Source organism: Canis lupus, chromosome 2 (assembly GCF_003254725.2).
Source record: "Canis lupus dingo isolate Sandy chromosome 2, ASM325472v2, whole genome shotgun sequence".
Lineage (NCBI taxonomy): Eukaryota > Metazoa > Chordata > Mammalia > Carnivora > Canidae > Canis > Canis lupus.
In genome coordinates, this window is record NC_064244.1 from 47,508,539 (window position 1) to 47,534,991 (window position 26,453).

The 26,453-nt window shown below is 36.4% G+C and overlaps 1 protein-coding gene across 2 annotated transcripts in view; it reads left to right on the forward strand.

Moving 5' to 3' along the window:
- The window catches only part of IPO11 (importin 11), a 200,795-nt gene that overhangs the window by 160,460 nt on the left and 13,882 nt on the right, over nt 1-26,453 (forward strand). The window contains exons 28-30 of one of the 2 annotated variants that reach the window (XR_003136545.3): nt 2,031-2,126; nt 9,014-9,098; nt 12,893-13,034. Coding sequence is in view for 1 of the 2 variants with exons in the window: in XM_025446993.3 (XP_025302778.1) it covers nt 2,031-2,126; nt 9,014-9,098 (181 nt within the window). In the remaining variant the exon portion in view is untranslated. The remainder of the gene's footprint in view (nt 1-2,030; nt 2,127-9,013; nt 9,099-12,892; nt 13,035-26,453) is intronic. The other variant, XM_025446993.3, reaches the window with a different exon arrangement.

Sequence of the window (26,453 nt, forward strand, 5' to 3'; positions counted from 1 at the left end):
TTGTGTGAGTCTTTCTTGAGAGATATTTTAGTTCTTACATAAAGGAAATATAATGACTTACAAAATAAATACTCCTGCAATAGGGTACTATATGCCCATTAACATGTATCAGAATATCAACTAGTTATTATTTTGTCCAACTGGTGATTTAGTTGTCTAAAATCTGATCACATTTGAGTGTACAGACCAAAAATTCGACTTTACAAAGGTGAGAACATGACCCAGAATATGGTAACTTGGGTACTACTTTACTGAACATTTAAAAAAGTAATCATCTATCTTAATGCAGAATGAGAAACATGATATGTGTCTTGTAGGAATGATTCTAGTAGTTCCCTGGAGCTAAGAGTTCTGATTTATTCAGTTTTAAATTCAAATAGTATAATTTCATGTTTCAGTGGATGGTTAAGAACTACCAATTTTTAAAACTCGTTTTATTCATTAAAGTGTAGTTACGTATAGTAAAACTGCTTACACATGAAGTTTTCACAGATGTTGACAGTGCAAAACTGCTACCATAGTCAATCCAGAACACTCCTGTCATCCCATAAAGTTCCCTTGTGTCCCGTTCTCGAGCAGCCACTGAACAATTTTGCCTTTCCGGAAAGTCATATAAATGGAGTCATACAGTATTGTAGCATTTTGAATCAGTTTTCTCTTAGAGTAATGTTTTTGAGATTTATCCAAGTTGTTGCATGTATATTTAGTTCCTTTTTATTACTGACAACCATTTCATTGAGTAAGTATCCCACAGTTTGTTGGGCCATTCACTAGTTGATAGGCATTTGGGTCATTTGCATTTGTGGATTATTATGAATAAAGCTACCATGAACATTTACATACAGATCCGAGGCTCCTTGTTTTGGTCTTGGGTAAATAGGTGGGAATGGGATTGCTGAGGCGTGTGGAGTATGCTTACTTTATAAAAACTGCCAGTGTGTTCTCTAAAATGAATGTGCTGGGGTTTTTGTTGTTGTTGTTGTTTAATTCTTATAAGCTGTATTATGAGAAATCCTATTGTTTTTCGTCTTTGTCAGCAGTTGGTATTGTTAGTCTTCTAATTTAGCTTTCTTTTTAATTTAGCTTTTAACTAAAATGTCATTATGGTTTTAATTTGCATTTCTCTGATGACTGGTAGTATTGAACATATTTTCATCTTTACATTTTGTTCAGTGAGGTGTCTGAAGTTTTTGCCAGTTTTTAAATTGAGTAGTTCTTTTTCTTTTTAGTGTAAAAAGGTGATTTTATTAAAGCACTACCCGTGGGCGAAAGAGCTGCTGAGTTATCTTCTTCTTGAGCTTTTAGAATTCTTGATGTGTTCTGGATTCAAGTGCTTTCTCATGTGTGTTTTATGAATATTTTTTCCCAGTCTATAGCTCGTCTTCTTTTTCTTGGCATTATCTTCAGAAGAGGAGAGATTTTTTAATCTTCAGCATTTTTGTATCTTTTTTTTTTTGGTTATAAAATCAACACAGGTCTATTGTAATAAGTTAAAGAATATTGAAATATGTGTTTCCTATCTGATAGAAAAAAAAAAAACAACAACAGTGGTTTTACCTCCCAGCTACCCAGGCACCCTGGCCTTCCAGTCTAGGCCTCTGTAGTGTGAATCCCAATAATGATCTCCTACTCAGTCTGCTTTCCTCATGCCCAGCATCTTCCTTTTCCAAACCTTTTTAGTATTTAAACACACTAATACTCTAATGAAAGAGAAATTTTTAGTGTCACATGGAAAGGTAAAATTTCTGCTACAAGAAATATATTTTGAGGGATGCCTGGGTGGCTCAGTGGTTGAGCGTTTGCCTTTGGCCCAGGGCATGATCCTGGAGACCCGGGATCGAGTCTCACATCGGGCTCCCTGCATGGAGCTGCTTCTCCCTCTGCCTGTCTGTCTGTCTGTCTGTCTCTCTCTCTCTTTCTGTTTCTCATGAATAAGTAAATAAAATCTTAAGAAAAAAAAGAAAAAGCAAAAAAGGAATTACCTGTTAAAGTACCCCAGTTTAATGTGTTTTGCTTTTCTTTTCCTTTAGTGTCATCCAAGATAAATTCTGTGGGATCATAAACATCTCAGTGGAGGGCCTGCATGATGTCATGACAGAAGATCCTGAAACAGGAACTTACAAAGAGTAGGTGATCGTTTAACTGATTGCATTTGACCTGGGCTGCGGTGGGCAGAATGATTAATTGTCCTGCATGCATGTTGGCTCTTGCTGCCACCATGTAAGCATAATGCAGTGACTTTTTAATTCTGTCTTTTACAAAGAAAATGTTGCATTTGTTTTGCCTCTAGTTAGTTTGATCTTGAGATCAGCTGTCATTGAAGTGAAATGACAAATTGGATTTCTTTAGTTAAATAGTAATTATGTGTTTGACATCAGGGTTTTAAAAAATAATCCATGTGTATGTTAACATGTAAATTCCTTTTTTAAAGATATTTGAATATGTTCTTTTTTTTTTAATTTTTTTTTTATTAACAAAGTTCCCCCTGCCCCATAGGCTGGTTATGGGGAAAAGAGGATCGGTAAGCATCCTGCATTTGTACTTGCCTGATAGAAGCATCCCTGGCACCTTCGCATATTAGAGTCAGGTGGTACTTGACTGGTTTTAAAAGAGAACGACATTTTGGGGGGGAATATTTAAAATGTTATCAAGAATGCTGAGAGTCTCATACTTACATAACTATAATTTGAAGTTTCATTTCATTGTATCCTTTATAGTTCGCAGAATCGCTGTACCTTTTCTCTTACTGTTATAAAGAGCGTGTGTCATATTATGATAATAAGTAAGACTTAATGAAATTTGAAGCCACTTTATGTCAGTATTACACTGAGCCCGTTTTCTTTGTTCTTTATAAAGAATCTATAGGAAATGGGAAAGGTGGTCATTTGAATCCTATGTTGTTGAAAAACATGGAGTGCAAATTTATATTGTTGAATCTTATTAAACGTAGGTAGACATAATGTGTCTGGCATGTAAGTTTGCTTTCAAGAATGTAAGAGTTCAGATGAAGTAGAAACTTCATTCACACTCCTCTGATTACAACCAAAATAGGAAACCATGCATTAGGCAGTTTCTTTCAGGCTTTTTTTAAAGTTGAAATAGGATTTATGACACATGACTATAAATATTATATATTTATGCATAATATGTGATGAAGCTTACAACTATTTGTGAAATATTTAGGATATAATCAAATGCTCCCAGTCATCTTCAGAATATATAATTTACTTAGGGGGAAGATGTTTTAATAGCAGCATGAAAACACTGGTAGTGAGTAAAGACAATTATGTATATTTTGAACAAAGCACACAAAACAGTAGAATTCTAGCTTGTGCTTTAAAGAAAGAGAAGAAAAAGGCACTGCGTGTTAGAGTCTTCAGGAAGGGATAAGACTTAAGATATAGGAAGTGGACATAAATTATAGCATGGTCTGAGTAGAAGGGATGAGAATCAGGAAGTTGTAAGAAATAAAGTCTAGAAACGAGTGCAGTTTCATTACTTTAAAAATTAGGATACAGAGCTTCAGAAATGTGCAGTGACACACACAGCAGATAAGTGGAGGGGTTGCATGGAGTTCTGACTCATGGTGCCAGGCTCAGCCAGGAAGAAAGTTTTGGTTTGGAAAAGGAAGATGTTGGGCATGAGGAAAGTAGACTGAGTAGGAGACCATTATTGGGATTCACACTACAGAGGCCCAGACTGGAAGGCCGGGATCCCTGGGTAGCTGGGAGCTAAAAACCACTGTTTCTTTCCCCCCCGGAATTGTTTGATTGCTTTTTACCCCGGGGTAGGGAAGCATGGTGGAGAAACTCTATTCATCACTTTGTTAGGTTTCTATGAGAGGTTAGAATAGACCTTTGATAATCTTCCTATTCCGTAATTCTCTGAACTGCATAGGGTTGTTTTTTTTTTTTTTTGTAAACTACATGGAGTTCTAAAATTTATAGTCCATCGGATAGATGATAGGGTGTAAATAGACTTTCAGAAAAGGGCACTCAAGAAACATAAAATATTTACTTATGTAGTTAACTTAGCCTCCAGCTTCCTCTTCCTGTTTACTGGAGCAGTTTATTCAAAGAAAGTTAATATTTTTAGGTCTATTGAATTTCTGTTCTCAGTATAGAATAAATTAGAATAAAGGAAGAAAACCCCTGTTGTTGTTGTTGTTGTTTTACTTCTATATGCAGTATGTTAATCAGGGTTTCCCATGTAGAACCAATAGGAGATACATATATAAAGGGAGAGAGAGAGCATGCCATGTGTAAATTATTACATTTATTTTTTTTAAAGATGTTTTATTTATTCATTCAGAGAGAGAGAGAGAGAGGCAGAGACAGAGAGAGAGAGAGAAGCAGAGACACAGGGAGAGGGAGAAACGGGCTCCATACTGGGAGCCCGACATGGGACTCCATCCCGGGTCTCCAAGATCACACCCTGGGCTAAAGGCGGCGCTAAACTGCTGAGCCACCAGGGCTGCCCAAATTATTACGTTTATAACAACATAAATGTAAATAGATTTATTATAAACAGTTGGCTGTTGTAATTATGGAGGCTAAGAAGTCACAAGATCTCCAGTTGGCAAACTAGAGACCCAGGAGGGCCAATGGATAGTTTCAGTATAAGTTCAAAGGCCTGAAAAGCAGGAGAGCCAGTGGTGTAAGTTCTAGTCTGAGTCACAAAGCCAGAGAAGACTGATGTTTCAACTAAAAGACAGGCAAAGAGTGTGAGTTTCTTTTAATTAGATCTTTTGTTCTGTTCAGGTCTTCAGCTGATTGAGACTCACCCACATTGGGGAGGGCAATCTGCTGTACTCAGTGTACAAATTCACATATTATTCACATATTATTGCCAGTTATCTCAGCATCCTGTGGTCCAGTTAAAGTGATACATTTAACCCCAATAAGGAAACCAGGTTGACATCATCTCTTTATTCAGACTTCTTTATGCCAGACATTGTGCTATGTGAGGAAGCAGCTGAGGCTCTATCCTGCAGGAGTTTACTACCTAGAGATGGAAATAGGCACCAGTGGGGCAGTACCAGCTACAGAAGAAGAAGGGTTCTGAAGAAACTGAGAATAACTTCTGAGAATATATTAGTGGATTAGAGCCAACTAGTAAAGTAACTCGAAAAGGTCTTGGACTAGGGTGTATAGTCACTGGAGGTTCATTGGCAGTTTTAAAGCGTGGACATGCCAAGAACAGATTTCTAGTTCAGAAGGGTGCCTTGAATGCATTGTAGAGGATGATGGAGAGGGGTGCAAAGGCTCACACTGAGTGGTCTTTGACCACTGAAACACCCTGGGATGCTTGTTAAAAGTGCACATTTCCCTTCTCCAGGCCAGATCCATTATATTAGAATTTTTGAGGCTAGGACAGTAGAACCTGCATTGTAACAGGAACCCTGGATGATTCACATGCCCTTTAAAAATTGAGAACGTACTGCCTGGAAGATGGAGAAGCCCTTCAGGTAGCTGTTACACTATTGTTGATGTGACTTTGAGGTAGATTGTAGAGAAAGGATTGACAGGAATTGATGACAGGTGGGTGTGGCTAGACATTTGACAAGTATTTATAGTTTGGGGGATGTGACATATATAAATTTGTTTAAGATTATGGTGCTTACACCTAACAACTTATATTTATTTTTGTGCTTTAATACGTATTCATAACTATTTTCATATGCTTTTAAAAATTAAAGGTAACATTTTATGTGGGAAAAATGGAGATGCATTTTTATTTGCTTTTATGATGTACCACTTTTTATGTAGTAGAAAAGTTTATCTTCCAAGATAGCTGGGTAGTTAACAGTTGGCTGTTACTGTCTTGATACTGGTATTTCTTAAGAATAGTATATAAAATGAATCCACTTAGAATCTATTTTCAAAGATTAAATATCTGGGATTTTTTCTTTTTTTTTTTTAAATTGAGGTATAATTGACATGTAATATTATATTAGTTTTAGTTGTACAACATAGTGATTCAATATTTGTGTTTATTGTAAAATGATCACCTTAGTAAGTCTAGTTAACATCTATCACTATATGCAGTTAAATAAATATTTTTTCTTGTGATATGGATTTTTAAGGTTAATTCTCTAAGCACCTTTCAGATATGCAATACAGTGTTACTAACTATAGTTACCGTGCTATGTATTATTTCTCCATGACTGACTTATTTTATGGAAGATTGCATCATTGATCCCTTTTACCCATTTTGTCTACTCCCTACCACTCTCCCGACTCTGGCAACAACCATTCTGTTCTCTCTGAATTTTGTCTTTAGTTTGATGTATCATTCCACATGTGTGTTTTAACTTTTGTTTCCTTTACTTTGGAGTCAGATCCAAAAAAAAAAAAATCATCACCCAAAGAGCTTATCACTTTTGTTTTCTTCTAGGATTTTGATGGTTTCAGGTCTTTCATTCAAGTGTTTAATCCATTTTGGGTTAATTTTTGTATAAGGCATAAAATAGTGGTCCATTTTCATTGTTTTGTATTGATTTCTTTACATGTTTGTATTTTCACTAGTCAAGTTTAATTCCAGGAAAATATATTTAAACCAGGAAACTATATTAATGAGGCTTGAGATTTCCCTTCTACTTGTTTTCAGTTAGAGTGATTGCCTTTTTTTTTTTTTTTTTGAAATACTATTTTGTTTTTAGGCACATTGGGAAATGAAATTGACAACCGCTTGCCAAAGTTTGGGAAGTAGAAAGAGGAGTGAACCAGGATTTTCATGTATAAGTGGCTAGAGTTTCTTAAACATGCACCTATTGAAAGCAATCATGATTAGCAGAATACGATTGCCATGATTGCATGTCAAGCCACTATCACTAGGGCTGGGATCAGCTTTTGCTGATGTAAATGGTAACATGGAAGCATATAAAGGCATGAAAGAGGAAGGAACTGGACATATTTAGGGCTTTTTTAAGGAAGGAGGACAGTTACGTGACCAACTGAAGTGTCCACTTCAGGGACCAATTGAATAATGCTGTCAGTTTTAGTATTATTGTGACATTCAGAAGTGAATTTGTTTAGATTAAATGAACCTTTTAAATTAGAAATGATTTAAAGGGTATCATGTTGTGTGCTAACACTATTGGTTGTGTTTCATTGGTTGGAGTTTGTTGTTGGGACAGATTCTGATTTAGCTGGCTAGAGTTCCCAGACCTAGTTAGTGAATGTAAGATGTGAGAGGTGGCTGGCTGCCTACGTTCACATATCAGTTGTCCCTATTTTAGACTTTTATTATTATTACATTTATTGCCCACATATCTTAGCTTATTAGAAATCTATTAATTCCCATCATGCCTTTTATGTAAAACATAATTCCCTGTCTTTAATGTTTGTCAAAAAAAATAAGATTTGACTTTTAATTGGAAATTTTCCTGTAGGAGAGAATTTTATCTTTGGGTTCTTCAAATTCACTTTTTTTCCCCTCAGTTTACACTTTCCAGAGACCCAAATGAAGGCAGTTTGCAGAATTGCAAAGGAAAAATATACTGCCCTCTAAATAATTCTTAGTCACTGGAAAAAAAAATGCTATGTGTAAATGTATTTATATTCAGAATATACTCTTGTGTATGCGATAAATCATTTAACTTAGGAAGAGGAGGACTGAGTTTTTACTATACAGGTAAATTAACAGAGTTAGTAATGTGAAGGAATTTCATGCAGCATGAAGCATACTTCCCTGGAGATACAAATTCACTGCAGTTAGATTTCAAATCTGCAGCAGCCATAAAATGGCTAGCATGAAGGAACTCCCTCTTATTATTCGGTTCTAAAATAGAAACTGGGACTTAGATTGTTTTCTAGACATTTCACTTTACTAAATAGCATCATGGCTGGGATAATAATGTCATTATTTCTGACTTTGTGCCAGACTCCCTTGGCCAGCTAGTTGTGCTGTATCATATTATGTCGTGATGGATGAAAGCATTGCAGCTTCAAGAGGTTAAGACCCTGCAGTAAGTTAGGAGTTAAACTCTTGCTGCTTCTGATTGTAGTTTAAGGGTTTTATACTATTTGAATGCACCAGTATGCGCTGACCACGTCAGAAGTCATCGTTTCAAAAGTTGTTTTTTTTTTAATGGTGGGCAATAGGGAGAAAGGGACCCTCATATCCCCTGCAACAGTGAGCTGGACCAAGTTTCTGGTGTCAGCACTTGTTTTGAACCTTGAATTAAAAGTTATTTACACAGCTGAGTCAGGAGTTAGTTTCCTCTGCACTTGCTATGAAACATAAGTGAAACCAAGCTTTCTTTGCCACAGTTTATTGGTTAGGAACCTTTGACTCTGATAAATTACTGAATTCTACTATTCTAAATTAGGAAGCAGTGAGGTTTGGGTTTATTCCATCAATTTGATTCACTAGACAATATTTATTTCTTGTCTCCCTGGAAGAGAGAAACTATTGACTGAATAGGAAACTGCATTTCTATTATCTCTGTTAATGGTGAAGAGCAGTGGTGCAGATAAAAAAAAAAAAAAAAAAGATTTATAACTGTCCTGAAAGAACAAGTGCTCTCAGGAACAAGTTCCTTGTAGCATAGTAATTTGGAGCACAAAGTAGATTATTGCATAATTAATATTGTTTTAATGATGTTATTGTTTAAATTATTGTTATAAAACACGTATAATCACAGACTTGAAGATTGGTGGTAAGAGAAGTTTTAATTTCAAGTATCTATAAGTATCATTTTTTTTTTAAATGAAGAGTCCAGGTTGCTTTGTCAAGTGATGTATGGTTTAAAAATCACGTATACATAAATTTCTTATAACTTGCTACCCTAAATTCTCAAGTAGTATGTTCTAAAATATTTTGGTGTGGCCCTTTTTTAAAAAGTGAGGTATATTTTTGCAATTAAGTCTTAAAAGTATAAATCTAACTTATCTAGCTATTCCTCATATTTTGGTACATAGAAGCATTCAAGTTCTCAGTGACTTTCAGGGTTTGTTTTAACATGTTACAAACTTTTTTATTTATTTAAAACTTTTTTTTTTTAATGTAGCTGTATGTTAATGTCTCATCTGGAAGAACCAAAAGTCACAGAAGATGAAGAACCACCCACAGAACAGGATAAGAGAAAAAAGATGGTAAGTTGAAAAATAGCTTTTAAAATTTGGGAAAACCACTTATTATTATATTCTTTAGATCTGAAAATATCTCTTGGTCGGTTCATCCATTTCTCCATCTCTCTGCTCATCCCTTGTTATAAAATTAATGTAAGCTGAGCTTTGAAATTCGGAGTGAACTCCTGATACAGATTATTTCCCAGTAATCCTAGGACAGGAAGTAGAGTTTGATTCTTAATCTGAAATAGCTTTTTCTTGTTTTAGCAGAGTAAAAGTTTGTTCTTCCACTTACAGAAAACATGTGACCCTCAGCACTCATTTAAGTTGTAATATTCAGTCTTCAGCTTTGAGAAGATTTCCTGAAATTGCTTCATTCCGTTATTTCATGAATTTGCACAATGAATTTTTTGTGATTATAAGCCTTTATAGGAATTCCTTTAAATTAACTGTTAACTGGGAACAACAACAGCAAAATCAGAAACCTCTCAAATATCCTGCCTTTAAAATTATTTGTAATCTTGAACTTTTATTTTTTTATTTATTTTTTAATTTTTATTTATTTATGATAGTCACACACACAGAGAGAGAGAGAGAGAGACATAGGCAGAGGGAGAAGCAGGCTCCATGCACCGGGAGTCCGACGTGGGATTCGATCCCAGGTCTCCAGGATCACGCCCTGGGCCAAAGGCAGGCGCTAAACCACTGCGCCACCCAGGGATCCCTAATCTTGAACTTTTAAATATTTACTTTGACATATGTTATAAAAAAGCTACATTGGTTGACTTTCTCCCATTTCCTTTTGGGATCTGTTCTGGCCTCCTGGCCTCACCGTTACTAGTTGCATTGTGCCTTCTTCTTGCCTGACTTGTACTTGGGGACAACAGTAATATCCCTCAAAGGTGGAGTATGACTTACTCAGTCCATATATACGATGGCCATGGGATACTGCTGAACACCTAGTAATCACGGGTGATTGTTGTTTCAGTCTGCTCATGATACTCTCTCCGTGAATTTGCCACACTGACCCGCGGGGTTTCATTCGGCCTCGGGTGGACCTGAGACTGCGCTGCTCCGTCTGCCTTCTTTTAAACTGGGCGACAATTTAATGCATTTTCCTTGGCATTTTCCCAGAGTGATGATAGCATTTCAGTATAGCCTAACAGTTTTCTCTTTCCTCACTTCCACTTTTTAAAGCATTGAATATATAATTGATGTTACGGAAAAAAATAAAATGTCTTCCTTCATAAGATTCTAAACTTGTAAATGAGTAACAGGTATTCTGCTTCTATTCATTCCTCAGCTTTTATACACACTTTAAGATTTTTAAAATTTTTATTTATTTATGATAGTCACACACAGAGAGAGAGAGAGGCAGAGACACAGGGAGAGGGAGAAGCAGGCTCCATGCACTGGTAGCCCGACGTGGGATTCGATCCCGGGTCTCCAGGATCGCGCCCTGGGCCAAAGGCAGGCGCTAAACCGCTGTGCCACCCAGGGATCCCTATACACACTTTATTCACGTCATCTCGTCTGCTCGATCGGCCCTTAGCCAGTTCATCTACTCAAATCTATTTTTCATCCTATATAGAATCCTCAGTAATGTCCTATAGTATTAATTTTACTCCTAAATGGATTTCGAAAGTAAGTGAAATATTACTTTAAAGAGCAGTGTCAGAGCATAGTTTCAGAAATAAAACTTAAAGTTCCTTTATTCAGTTTTGTGATTTTAAATACAGTTTGAGAGCTGGTTATTTTATCAATCTTGTTCCAATCATGGGCAATATTAATTTACAGAACAACCATTATTTTTTCCAGTGATTGATTTTATTTCAATTTAGTCATCACAGTAGCTTTCTGATGTAGACTGATACTATTATCTCTACTAAGATTTCCAGGCCTTAGATTTAATTAAATCTTAGTCTGATGCCGATTACACCTCAGCCTTGAATAAGTATGAATACCATGATAATTTTTCAGTAACTTTTCAGTAACATAACAATATTAATTTCACTGGATCTTCAGGGTTACCAGTATAAATAAATACGGGCTTTTTTTTTTTTAAATAATTATATCATTGTTTAACTGTGCTGTCTTAAACATTAGAATTTTTTTTTTGAGAACTATCTAGGTGTGTCCTGGTTGTAATTTCAGAGGGGCAAGTGTCTGCTGGTAGATAATTATGAACTATTGTTTAAAAGAAAAAGCAATCTAGTGTCAAAGAGTTTTTCATTTTAAAATGAAAATGTTTACTTACAAGGAAGAAAAAGTATAACTACTTTTCTAGTTCCCCAATTACATAATTAAAAGTTTGATTTACTTACTGCTGTAGTTGTCTTCAAGTCCCTAAAATGTGGTGTCTGCATTTCAGTAGCTGCTTAGCAGAGGATAGCAGCAGTGACTGTAATTCAGAAAAGTGGATGATTTGCATGTGCCAGGTGACTTTGGTTGATGTATTTATGAGCATTCTCATAGTTTGTTTTAAAATAAGGATGAAATTTACATTCAGGAAAGCTATTCAGCTTTCCACACATCTTGATCTTGCTCTCTGATCCTGCTCCTATTTATACTGCTTATTTGGGGGGAACTAATGGAAGGTCCATTGCAGCTGAAGCATTTCATTTCATTTCTAAGGTCTTTCCCTATCCACTTTGCTCCAGGAGTAAAATGGTAATTGTGTGACCTCTTCCATAAAGAATTAAGCTAATACATTAACATTTTAAGTTGCTTATAATTTCTTTCTTGTGACGTGTGACTTATGAGACATTTATGATAGATATATTTTCCAGATAAAAGTTTTTGAGCCTATTAATACTTTCTGGCAACTTGATGTTACTGGCTAAGAAAGCATTATTAATAAAACATTTGATATAGTAGGTAAAATTATGTTAATGAGGTATTTCTGATCCTACTTTTAAGTCAAATTTTTTCAGTTCAAGCCCCAGAAATGTTCTGGTGATCTGCTTCTTTCATATATACTTACTAGATGCTTTAGGTGGTAATGTCAGTATATAAGCTTAAACATTATTAAAACTATCTAACTTTGGGGTGCCTGGGTGCTGCAGTTGGTTAAGTGTCTGACTCTTGATTTTTTGGCTTAGTTCGTGATCTGAGTGAGAATCATGGGATTGAGCCCTGCGTCAAACTCTGTGCTCAGCATGGAGTCTGCTTGAGATTCTTTCTCCTTCTCTGCCCCGCTCTTCCCACCCTAGCTACACTCAATCCCTTGCTCTCTCTTTAAAATAAATAAATCTTTAAAAACAAAAGTACACTAACTTCTCATTTACCTGTGCTAGTGGAGCATAACACAAGTAATGGTCTATCCAAACATCATCATTTTACAGGACTTTGAAGTAATAATATAGCTACATGATAAACATTATCCTTTTTTCAAAGGATTTTTTTTTAGAGTCTTATTAACCCCTGTAACAGTTTTATGGCCAGATACTGATGAGGAAACCAAGGCACAGAGAAGTTCCCTCTTACTCCAGAGTTACAGGTTTTGGGAAAGAACAAAATGAGAACTGAGCTTTCTTGACTCCCAGTCTGACCCATTCTTTATGACTTTAATTTCTAAAATTTCTATAGCTTTTTAAAAATGTTTTGAGAAATCCCACACACCATTTTGCTGAAACTGCACAGTGAATGGGAACTACCATGTTTGCGGGAAAGATATACCAGCTTAAAACATAGCTCAGCAACCATAGGTCACTGAAATTGGAATTAGATCTGTAAAGTTAAGTGTTATTTGTCGTGTCCCTGTGATAAGCATGGCTTGGAAACTAATGGTTTGTTAATTTGTCCATTTACTTTAACAGTTAAATATACTTTGCAGTTACTGAAAAAACTTAATCAAGAGCTAGAACTTGAGGAATGTCCATTGAGAGAGAGCAATTTCAGGGAGAACATTAATGATAATTCACAAAGACGGTCATTATTTTGTAACATTGGGTATTTATTGTAAGTATTATTTTAAGTTTTTTATATACTTATTGAATGCTTACTACATGATACACTATTTTTGAAATTGAGGATATTGCAGTGAACGGAGCTTATAGTCCAAAGAAATTATTTATGTATAATTATGTCTAATATTTATTATCAAGTTTATGAAGATTTAGAGTAAGTAATAAATACCACATTAGTTTTAAATTTGTAGCATATTCATGAAACTTGGAAGTTTTATATGCAGTGTTCCTAGAAATATATTTTTACTGTTTTAATAATTCAGTTTATGAATATAGCCCTTGCTTCATTGACAATAACTTTTTTCTCTCTTTTTTTCCTTCGTGTTATAGACCTTTGCAAGCCTTCTGTTTGCTTAGTTTTTTCAAGAGAAAAATCATTTTGGGAACTGTTAACAGTTTTCAAGATGATTTGTACTTGAAGTGAATTTATTTTTCATCTTTTATGTACACATATGGGAATATATCTTAATGTATTTTATTTTATTATTTTATTTTATTTTATTTTATTTTATTTTATTTTTTTAAATTTATTTTTTATTGGTGTTCAATTTACCAACATACAGAATAACCCCCAGTGCCCGTCACCTATTCACTCCCACCCCCCGCCCTCCTCCCCTTCTATCACCCCTAGTTCATTTCCCAGAGTTAGCAGTCTTTACGTTCTGTCTCCCTTTCTGATATTTCCCACACATTTCTTCTCCCCTTATATTTATCTTAATGTATTTTAAAAGAAAAATTGAGAGCTATCTTATGTCTAGTCCAACAATATGAGCTATTATTTTTCATTTTTCAACTTCCCATTATCTCTCTCAAGAGGTAGATTAGAATTGAGAACATTTATGCCATATTACAAACCAATGAAAATATCATTTTAACATGTACTTTAAGTTGTGTTCGCTGAGTGAGATCTGCAGGTGAATATTTACTGATTTATAATCTAGTCTTTAGCTTTCAATAGACTCAAGTATTTATGTGACTAGCTAGCAAGGGTTTTAAATTTTAACTTGTCCCTTATATAGGTCAAACAGAATCTACAGCCTATCTAAGCTAAATTTTGGATGGAACCAACTATCTGTAGGTCACAGGACATAGCAAACCTAACATCACAGTCTTCTGCTTTGGCTGTAGCACATCTAAACAGATTAATTGCATTTTAGGTTGAGTTACATTTAATATGATAAATTCATAACCAGATCCTAAGTCTCATGGTCAAGTGTAATAAATTCTGAGCATGTCTTGTTTATTGCCTTTGAGTGAGTGTTGTCCCTTGTGCTACTAATGCCAGATACAGCACTGGATCAGAGAGGGACAGGAGTACGGCAGTGTGGGAATGGAATTGTCTGAAAATCAGAGCCTATAGGTAGCTAACCGCTTTTCCCTCTTGTTGAGAGGAGATAGACTGCCTTAGCCTTCACCTCCTCTTACCTCCCGTTTCCTCCTCCCCTAGTTGCTCCTGTTATCAACTCGTGAGAAATTTTACTTGCCTATTAAAATCAACTTTCCTTAGGCTTTTACTTAGTAGACTTGAGAATACATTGTCAGAGGGAAAGTTACCTTGTTATCATTTGAAAATGTTCTGTAATATTGCTCTAAAAATGTTCAATCAGAATGTAATGTTAGCAGGGCACCCTGTATTGGTGGTTGAATTAGGAAGTTATAAACTTTCCCAGCATGATTTTGATCACTGAGAACCAGTGGATGATTGTTTTACCTGTTCTTATTTGCCTCTAGAAAGACTCATCAGAGCTAGTATTAAGAATTCTATTTGGCAAGGGAAGGGAGAAGAAATGGGTGGGAAATATCAGAAAGGGAGACAGAACGTAAAGACTGCTAACTCTGGGAAACGAACTAGGGGTGGTAGAAGGGGAGGAGGGCGGGGGGTGGGAGTGAATGGGTGACGGGCACTGGGTGTTATTCTGTATGTTAGTAAATTGAACACCAATAAAAAAAAAATAAAAATAAAAATAAAATAAAACTAAGAATTCTATTTGGCCATCACTAATAAGGTTTTGTGTTTTTCTTAGTTAATTAACAACAATCTTGAAATTCACCTACAAAAGACATTTTTATTCTTCAGATAATATTATGAGATTAGTCCATTGGTAGTTTCTGAACTGCCTTTTGAGAATCCTTGCCCTATTACATTCAGTAGTCAGGGTAGATACGGAATTGTTGAAACTATTCTTTCTTATTCAGCTTGTGTGCATTGTCATGCTGGTTATGACTTTAGAGAACTTTGTTGCTTTTTCTTGCTGTGCCCAGTTCCATTATATTTTTCACCTCTACTTTCTTGCTACATCTTGGCTTCATCCTTATTTAGAACTGATCCTCACCCAAAATCCTGAACTCTGACATTTCTCTGTCATCACAGCCTCTTCTTCTTCCTTACTAACCATCCCGTGTCTCCTGGAAATTGTGTTTTGTACCTTTATTTGGAGCCCCATAATTATTCTTATTTTTATGGTCTTTGTACAAACTTACTTTCACAAACTTTCCCATCTTTTAACTTAGATTTTCTTGTTTTTCTGGTGCTATTATCTTTGAGCAAAACATAGCCTTTGCCTCCCTATGTTAGACCTACTAAATTTGTGGACCTGGAAATCAGGCTTACATATGTTAAAAAAAAAAAAAAAAAAAAAGCTTCACATGTTATTTTGGTGTCCAGTCAGGGTTGTGAACCACTATAATAGGAATTAAACTCCCTGACAGTATTGTATAGATTTCTGCACTGTCATTCCATCCATCCTTTTGAACCCTGTCTTCCTTTTCTCCACTCTGTCTCCTAAACCAGTTGACTTGTCTCTGTACATGTTACACGTTTCTTGCCTCTGGTAGAGCACTCAGATGAGTCCTTACATGTAGAGTAGCCCCTTCACCTTCTTTCCCTTTGCTCAGCTTACTTATTTACTATTTTCCTCATGACCACTCACTGATCACCCTTCCCACCCATGCCTAGTTACAGAAATAATCGTTGTCTCTCCTGGACTTATGTAGCATCTTTTCTCTATGTCTCAACTGCCCATACCACCTTATATAACCTTGTAACTCAAATCTGATCTCCCTGAAATTGGGCACCATGTGTCACTTATCTTTGGATATGTATGTATGTACATTTTTGTATATTTCAGTAAAGCTTTGTTGAGTAAACATTTCTTGTATTACATATTAATGTTTCTTTTTTTAATTATTATTTTTATTTTTTTCATATTAATGTTTCTTTAGCTATGGCATTCTCTTTCATTTGTCATATTTAAAACACCTTAAGAAAATCGGTTAGCCAATAGTATATAAAAGCAAATAACTGAAATTTTTTTCTGTTTTACCTTTCATTTGAAAAGATTCACTCTCAAAATATACCCCTGTTTTATTTGGGTCCTTGGACGGCTATATTCACCTTGGTGAGTGTTGTGTCATTGGATCTGTTTCCCTCTGCCTTAAGATCACAGAGTCCTCTCCTCTTTTCATTCTTGAAACAAATCTAGATCTATAACCTACTACCTCTTTCCTCATCTTGCAGCTTATTAGTACCAGTGGGAAAATAGCTGTAGTGCTACACAGACACAGTTTTCCTAATTGACTTTGTAGCTAATTAGTCCTAGCAGGAACTGTGTATTCTGTGTCTTGTGGTCCATCATATTGGTGGTCTATATATAAAATCAAGAAAACACTCTAAACTATTAACCTGATTATTCAGTGAAGTTGTTCATGTGGATTTTAGTCTTCAAGATTTTTATTGCTTTGACAATACACCAAAGGACACCTTTCTTGTAAAAATTTATTTTGTAACTTGTAATCAATGTTTTGAGTGAATAGCAATCATTTAGTATATTTGGCATAAGTAATTAGCATAAGTCTACCACAAATTATATGACACATAGAAACTAGAGATTTTTTTTTTGAAACTAGAGATTTTTGGGATCCCTGGGTGGCGCAGCGGTTTGGCGCCTGCCTTTGGCCCAGGGTGTGATCCTGGAGACCCGGGATCGAATCCCACGTCGGGCTCCCGGTGCATGGAGCCTGCTTCTCCCTCTGCCTGTGTCTCTGCCTCTCTCTCTCTCTCTGTGTGACTATCATAAATAAATAAAAATTAAAAAGGAAACTAGAGATTTTTAAGACGTTTTCTGTGTTTATATCATACCTATTCTCAGAAAAAAATGTTTCAGTGTATGTATCAATGCCTAAAAATAAGGTTCTTCTAATAACCATGTATAAATAAAGACTTGAGAAAATGTCAAGTGCGCATTTGGGTTTGGGAGCATCCATGGACCCTCATTTCAGAACTGTTAATTCAGGAGCTGGAGGAGAAAGTAAATTTTAGGACCAATATTCCATTTATTTAGGCAGAAATTCTTAGCCTGACATTCTGCCTGTGAATTGACTTCTGGAGGAGTTTGAAAAACACCAATGAGATTGTATGCAGGTTTGGGTGAGAATATACATTTTATGGAAGAGGTTATATATACCTTTTATAAGATTTCTTTAGAGAGGCTAATTAAAGAGTAATTGAAAGTAATCTCTTGACTTTTATAGTACTTTCTCCTGTAGGATTTAGATGTAGATCTTTTGATTTTTTTCACACACATAGGAATGTGCTCTCTCCCCATCCTGACTAATTTTTCTTCACTTGGCTTTACTTGGCCTATAGGCTTTATGTGTCTCGAGTAGTGAGCAAACCTTAAAGCACTTAGAACCAAACTGTTTTTAAGTATAGCCAGTTACTTAAGTGTTTCCCTTGCCGCCAGCCAAATGACACGTAGACTGGCTGAGAGAAATAGTAAAATTGCACCTGCGGGCTCAGGGAGACAATGGGCTAGTGCCCAAAGGTTAGAGAACCTTGAGGTTGTACTTGTTGCCTTCACCCCTCTCCCCCCAATTCACCTGAGAATTATTATTATCTATCTTTTGTGGCTTCCATAGCAAGAGTGTGTGTTTTTAGCATGCTAGTGTTTCCAAAGATTCCTTTCCAGTTTGCTTCTCAGGGGCCTAAAAAGTAAAAGGATGACTCTCAGGTTAATTCACATTTTTCTAGTTTCTTGAACCATTAAATGAAAGTATCCATTCAGCATGCAGTCATTGAGCTATGTGTCAGGTAGGATGCTGGTGTGAATTGAATGTGTAGGGAGATGACATTTGAAGATGAGGTGTGAGGGGAGATTAAAGAGAGAAGCCTTTCCCTGTATCATGAATGCTTTAGACAGATGCAATTTCCTTTGTTTTGGAGACTCTAAATTTTTTTTTTTTTTAAGATTTTATTTATTTATTCATGAGAGGCAGAGGAAGAAACAGACTCCCTGCAGGGAGTCCAATGTGAGACTTGATCCCTGGACCCCGGGATCACACCCTGAGCTGAAGGCAGATGCTCAACTGCTGAGCCACCCAGGCGTCCTGAGACTCTAAATTTGTTAAATTGGAGTTGTTTCTTACAAAGATGGAAATAATAGACATTGAAATTGTTCTTCCATATGAGATAATAAGTAAAAAGAAAAGACAAAATAAACATATGAAGCAAAATATTTTAAAGATATGAGAAACCAGAATTAGAAGAATAATGATTTATGAGAAACAGAAAACAAACCTCATGAGCCGTCTGACTGTCACAGTTTATTTTCCTGGAGAGAGTTCCAGGGAGTAACACAGGGAGTCCAGTAGTCTCTTTGATTTGAGGAGATGGAACTGGCAGTCTGAGGATACCAAAGAGGCTCAAGTTATCAGAGAAGAGGGAGCAGCCCCTTTAGAACTTGCCAGATCTTTAGAGGGTCCCTTGTGAGTCTTTAGTTTTTAGTCTTTAGTACTGATCAGCACACACAAGTGTAGAAGTTACCCCCGGCCCGGGGAAGAACTTCCAGGAAGGACTGTTGGGGGAACTTACAGACACAGGAATAGATCCTGTTGTCAGAATGGAAACCTCAAAAATGATAGGGTGTTAGGTAGAGGATTCAGAAGTGTATGTCAGTGCTGGTACAAAATTATCCCCAGATGAGCTATTGCTCTGATTCTACCAAAGAAAGGTTAAAGCAAAAATCTAAAAAGATCAAACTGTTTCCAACCAGTGTAACCATGTCCTAGATCAAAACTCAAGACTATAGTCTTAGAAAAATTTCCAGTAACAGGGCAAAATGTATAATGCCTGGCATTCAATAAAGACCTAAAGGCAAGCAGGGAAACTAGAAGATATCCATACTGAGAGGGGGAAATCAATCAATTGTAACTACTCAAGAATAGATCATATGGTAGAAATGTTGGGGAAAAGATGATTAAAACTGTTTTTGTAACTGTTCTCTGTGTTAAGAAGTTAGAAGAGAGATGGAGTATGTTAAATAGAGATGTTGAGGATACTTTAAAAAGACTGAAATGAACCTGTAAGAATTAAAATCTATAATGTCTGGTGGGGTTAATGTAGATAAGTATTGTGGGACAAAAGATTAGTGAATTTTGAAGACACAGAAGTTAGAAACTCTCCAAAATGAAACAGAAAAAAAGACAGATGGAGGTGTAAACTATGTAGGACATCTTCAAGCAGCCTAAGGTACTCGTAGTTCAAGTCCCCAAATGAGAAAAGGGAGAACAAAAGAAATATTTGAAGATATAATGGCCACATTTCTTCCAAATTTAATGACAACTCTGAGCTCACAGGTCTAAGAAGCTCAGAGAACACTAAGCACAAGAATCGAGACTATACCAACCAACATCATAATCAACTTGCCAGTTAAATCCAGTGTTGAAGAGAATGTCTTAACACAGTAGCAAGAGTAGCATCTTCAAAATATATTTGTCTTTTGTATTTATTCAACATTTTTGTATGCTCATCATGTGCAAAACATAGATCGTTATAATTAATATTTCCTCCACTAGTGATTATGTGTACCTACAGGACCTGTCTTCGGATGTGTGTCCATCAGTAATGTATACATATTCTTTAATATATTTTAATACCATTAGCTTATTACAAAGTCAGTTTCCTGAGAGTATTTACTTGTTTTTATGTATGCTTTGCCCTGAGTCTATGTTCCCTAAGTTCAACTACCTTTTAATACTGTTGTTAATGCATCCTTATCTTCATTTCCAGATGATACTGAAATGTAAAAACGGTTGTCATAAGACACATAACTTAAGGCTGACTGTGTGTGTGTGTATAAAGTGAATATTTTAAAGTTGTAGATTGAACATAGCTTTTCTTATAAATGAGACTCTCAAAATCGATGTTAAACTTACCAAATCTTAGAAATACACTGTTTTAATGGGTAATTCAGCTCTTAAAAACTGCAGACTTTGCAAGTGACATTAAAACAGTCTAAGAGGATGGGAAACAGTGAATTGAAATAATCCAACTGAGATGTAATAAAGATACAAATTGATAACCAAGCATCCTCCTGAGAAAGCAGTTCTTCCTGTGATCAAGCTAAAATGTTAATCAAAAAATAGTTTGAGATCCCGAGGTTAAGGTCTTTCACAGTAGGCTACATAATCGTAATCAAAAGATACTGGAAAAGAAAATTCCTTTGAAAATGCCCTTGAAACTAAATAAAGTGATGATTCCTGAGTTTCTGTTTTTGATTAAGACCTCAGATTGATTGCTTGCTGACCTCAATATTGTTGTTGAGTTTTAGAAAGCAGGCAACCTCATTACTTCTTGAATTGAATTTATTTATCTGACTTGTTACTTAGAACCTTAATCAGGAAGAATTAAGGAACTTTGCCTCTGTTCATTTGGAAACTTGGGCATGGTGGTACTGACTCCACGTTAAAGAAAGTCTTCATCTTTATATGTGAAGAATATGGCCTCATTTGGGAGAATATATTTTCAGTAACTTAAGTAACATTACTTAAGTAACTTAAGTAAGTAATATTACTTAAGTAACTTAAGTGAACATTAGACTTTCTTTTATTCCTTTTTCCCTTCTGCTTTTTTTAAGGGGCCTATCTTGAGGGAGGCAAAATTAAGAAGCCTTTTCAAAGGATTATTCTTTGTAGCAAGTTCCTATTTTGAAGATCTTTTTTGTTAAATTATAAAAGTAACATATTGTTTTAAAACCCACAGAATTAATTACATGATAGGAAATACCCTTTCCCAAAGGCAGCCTTTTGTAACGTGATGTTTCTTTCCAAAGATTTTATTTACATCATATAAACATTTGTATGTAGTTGCTAAGTAAGAAATGCTCTCCATTCTATTATGCTCCTTGGTCATATTTAAATATAGTAGATACCTGGGCATACTTCCCTGTGCGTGCCTTTACATTTGCATCATTTCCTTTAATAGCTGCATTTGATGACATTCCATTGGATGGATCTCCATTGCCTGCATGTGTTGGGCAGCACTTCTTAAAGTACAGTTCACAAACAACTAGGGGTTCCTGAAACCCTTTTAAGAGTATTATTACTGTTCCATAACTGATACTATGAATCAGTCTTATGAATGATGATACTGTTTACTGTACTAAGCTGTTACTTTTCTTTTCATCATGTGGACTTCTGCACTGGTGGTGCAACAGCGGAGGCAGGTATAACTGCTGGCTCTTGAGCCTCAATAAAGGCAATGGCAGCAAACTCTGCTAGTAGCCGTCATGTTTCTTACTACCATGTACTCAACAGGTTTTGTTTTTTAAAGCCGGTTTCATTTAGGCACGTCTTTGATGAAGTAGTACGGATTACCAGTTTTACTCAGTTGCCACTCTTGAGTATGCCTCTCTTAAATATTCTCTATGTCACAATGGGCATGTTCTTTGTGACAGTGGTTGTCTTGGGGAAAAGTACTTTGCGATAGAGTCGTGAGCTGAATTAACTGTCTTTTTCCTGCAACACCGTTTGAACGTGGAAGGATGGCTGACAGATTATTTGACAGACATTTTCTCAAAGGCAAGCCTCTTCCTTCAAGGAAAACAGCTAACAGTTGAAGTCTAATGTGCACGTGGGTGGTGTGTGAGTCATTCCATACCCTGCACAGTATGCTAGTTACAAAGCAGTAGCTTATTGTTTATGTACCTTCGCTAATTATGAGCAAGGCTGAGCATTTTCCAGATGTTTGTCGTTCCTTTATATTCCTTTGTTTGATGAATGACTTGTTCTTACCTTTTCCCTCTCATTTTTCTACTAGAAATTTTATTTGGTTGTTTGCTTTTGCTTTATTATTTTTTTAAGATTTTATTTATTTATTTATTCATGAGAGAGACAGAGAGAGAAGCAGACTTCCTGCGGGGAGCCTGATGTGGGACTCGATCCCAGGACCCCGGGATCACGCCTTGAACCAAAGGCAGACACTCAACCACTGAGCCACCCAGGTGCCCCTGCTTTTGCTCTAAAATAAGAGTTCTCTGATACATTGTATTTTCCAAGAATGGCCATAACAACACCTTCCATTCCACATCCTGTTCTTACAATGTGACTTTGACACTCTTTTTCATTCAGAAGTTAGGCCTGTATTTCTTGCCCTTGAAATTGGTCAGTCTTGATGATGCTTTATGACTGCTGAGTCAGATCATAAGATGGAGCTTCCACCTTGTTCCCTATGGAGACTCGTTCTTGGAACCTGGGTACCATGTGTCCATGAGGAGAATGTAGGTCTTATTCCCCAGCTGAGGTCCCAAACAACAGCCACCATTCACCCTAGATAACATGAGTGACCCTGCAGATAATTCCCCAAGATAGTGTCACTCTCCTCCATAGATCATGGAGCAGAGACCATCCTTCCTTACTTAACTCCACAGAATTCATTAATATTAAAAAATAGTTATTATTCTCTGCCACCTAGTTCAGAGTAGTTCCTTAGTAATAAAAAACCTGAACATGCTCTTCATAGATACAGAAATGAGCTCTTAATTCTTCATCCGTGTTTCATTCAGTTTGTTTTTTGCTTTTTGTTTTTTAAACCAAGACAAAATTAAATTGATGAGCTTTTCATTGCAAAGGAAAGTGCACACTTTGTGGAACTGTGGGTCATGTCCCAGTGGGTAAATCATGGAGAGGTTTTATCAGATTTAGAGTGCTAGAGTTAGTCACAGAATGATCTTGTCAGGGGTTGATCAGAATTTGTAAACCATCAGAATTTGTAAAAAGACAGTAACTGGTCTTAATTTTAACACACAAGACCTTGCAGTACCACTGGATCAGCTCCTCAGTTGTCCTCTCTTGGAACACATGGATCTAAATGAGCTGTTTAAAGAGTATGGGTTTAGATCGCTTGTCTTGTGTATCACAATTGAGGGTAGTTTGTTTTCTGAGTCCTAGTACAGCCTTGCAGATTGTGGTTTCTGCTTCCTTTCACAGATGTGCTCTTATTGCTCTCAGGGGGTTTCCTCACCTGCACCCCCATTCGTCAGACTCCTCTTTTGAAAGATGAACAGTTAGCTTCTGGGGTGTGATCAGTCCAGACCTGCACTGCTCTTGGAGAGGTCTCTGTTAGGTCAGTGAGTTTTCCGAGCTGGTGCTTTATGGTGTGCAGGGAATGGCTGCCCCACACTCAAGATCCCAATTTCTTTTGTTTTTACAGGTCTTTTTGTTTCATTTAAATGTTTTAATCCAAATGGAATTTGTTTTTTGCTACAGGAGTGAAGTAGAGTGTCAGCTTGTTTTAGATATGGCTAGCCTCTTTCACAGAACTAATCAGAAGCCTGTCTTTTTCTGTTGTTTTGAAGTGCTGCCTTTATCCGATACCGCACTGCCAGGTTTGCCCGGATTTATTTCAGAACTCCACATTATAGTACATTGACCAGCCTATTTTAATTACTGTAGCCTAAAGTGTATTTTAATACTCATTAATGATATTTCTGAGGTTATTTTACTTGCAGATTTGTCATTGTGTAATTTTTAAGATAAACTGAACACTTAACTAGAGAATTGTTTAAAAATCTCATTTGAAAGTGAGAATAATGCTGGGCACCTGGGTGACTCAGTTAAGTGTCTGGCTTTGGGTCAGGTCAAGATCCCTAGGTCCTGGGATCAAGTCCTGCATCAGGCTCCCTGCTCAGTGAGGAGTCGGCTTCTCTTTTTCCTTCTCGTCCTCCCCACTGCATGTTCTCTCTCTCTCTCTATTAAGTAAAATCTTAAAAAGAGAGAGAGAGAAATGCTAATTGAAAAACACCAAAGATAGTATTGTTTGAAAATCAGAGGCATAAGATTTTGGCTATTTTAATGCTAAGAATTCCAGGTTTATTTTCCTTTCAAAAGGGTATTTTGTAGATCAATCTAATAACACTCCAGCTTGTTCTTTCAAACAGCGTATTGAAAGCAATTGTTTCAATTTTATGGTCTCAGCCTAACTGAGATAAAGACGGCTTATATCAAAAGCTAAGGTGCAAAACCACGATTCAGGGTCATATGAAGCAAACAGAGGAAAGAACATGTCCCTTTACATTAATTTAAAACCACCTAAAAATAGTTTAATTCTCCTGTATCTAGTGATATGTTAAAAAATAAAAATTACTTCTGCTGAAAGGGAATTTATTAAACTAAGGAATTTACTTATTAAATGGTTTGGCTGTCATTATATCCTAGCCATTTTAATTCATTTTTATATGAACCTGAAGAGCAAGGTGAAATGATCTGTGACAGACTTTAATAGTGCTCCGCACAATTTTATATTTATATCTCATGTGTGATAATGTATGTGAATATCATATTAATGAGTCATATGATTTTTTGGGAGCTGTGCCCTTGAAATAAAGCACTTTAAAATAAAATTGATGTAAAAAGGGAGAGATTTTGTTACAGAAACTGTCCAGGTGTTGTGACTTTGTTTCAACTTAAACTCTTAAACTTAATTTCTTCCCCTCCACTTTTTTTCTGAGCTGCAAGAAAATGCATTGAAGAAACTAATGAGTTTCTTAACCCATTATAATAAAAATGACTTTTATGTCCTTGTGTGAGTTAAGTGGAGCTACATTTCCTTCTGATGCAAACAATAGGTCCATGTTTAATAGGGGTTCTCAACTGAGTGTTGTTCCTCCACCCCCAAGGGCACTTACAGCCTTGTCTAAAGACACTTTTTATTGTCACATGGCTGAGAAGTACTACTCTGATTCAATGGGTAGGAGCCAAGGGTGCTGCTAAACAACCTCCGGTACTCAGAACAAATAATTTATTTTATTTCAATGAATATTGGGTAGTGAGAGGAACATTACTTCAGAAACATTTATTTCGTTGCCTACTGTGTGCCAAATAACAGTTGGGTTGTATAGGACCTGGTGGTATGCCATATGATAAATGTGGTAGGAAAAATAATCCCTTTCATCTCCCAAAGAAGTCCATGTCCTAATCCCTGGGTCCTATGAATATGCTGTGTCCCCTACAGATAAGTTTAGTTACATTGCAAAGTGGAATTAAGGTTGCTCATCCAATGATTGAGTGTAAGGGGGATGATCCAGGTAATCGTGAGAGTGTTTAAAAGTGGAAGAGAGGGCAGCCCGGGGGGCTCAATGGTTTAGCACCGCCTTCAGCCCAGGGCGTGATCCTGGAGACCCGGGATGGAGTCCCATGTTAGGCTCCCTGTATGGAGCCTGCTTCTCCTTCTGCCTGTGTCTCTGCCCCAGTCTCTCTCTCTCTCATGAATAAATAAATAGAATCTTAAAAAAAAAAAAAAAGGTGGAAGAGAGGGTCAAAGTGATGCAATGTCAGAAAGACTCAATGTGCTGTTGCTTTGAAGACAGAGGAAGATAGCCTCTATTTATTGGAAATGGCAAAAAACAGGTTCTCCCCTAGAGCCTTTGGCAGGGAATGCAGCCCTGCTGACACACCTTGACTTTAGTCCAGTGAGACTGTTCTGGACTCCTACTAATCTATAGAACTGTGGTAATAAATTTGTGGTAGTTATGGCAGCTGTAGAAAGCTAGAAATTTGGATTTTGTTTGGTAGGAATAAGGAGCCATCAGAAAGTTGTCATCAAAGCAAAACCACAATGAGAAGTCACTCACAGCTATCAGAATGACTAGAATGAAAAGAGATAACAAATGTTGGTGAACATGGTATAGAAAAAGAAAACTTTCCACACTGTTGGTGAGAATGTAAATTGGCGCAGTCACTGTGGAAAAACAGTATGGAGGTTCCTCAAAAAATTAAACTAGAAATAGCATGTGATCCATTAGTTCCATAATGAAAACATTAATTTTAAATCAGAAAGATATGTGCACCTCTCCTTTTACTGCAGCATTATGTACAATAGACACGATATGGAAACAACCCAAATGTCCATCAATAGATGAATTGATAAAGATGTGTATGTATGTACAATGGAATTTTTTTAATAAATTTATTTTTTATTGGTGTTCAATTTACCAACATACAGAATAACACCCAGTGCTCATCCTGTCAAGTGCCCCCCTCAATGCCCATCACCCATTCACCCCCACCCCCCGCCCTCCTCCCCTTCCACCACCCCTAGTTCGTTTCCCAGGTTAGGAGTCTTTATGTTCTGTCTCCC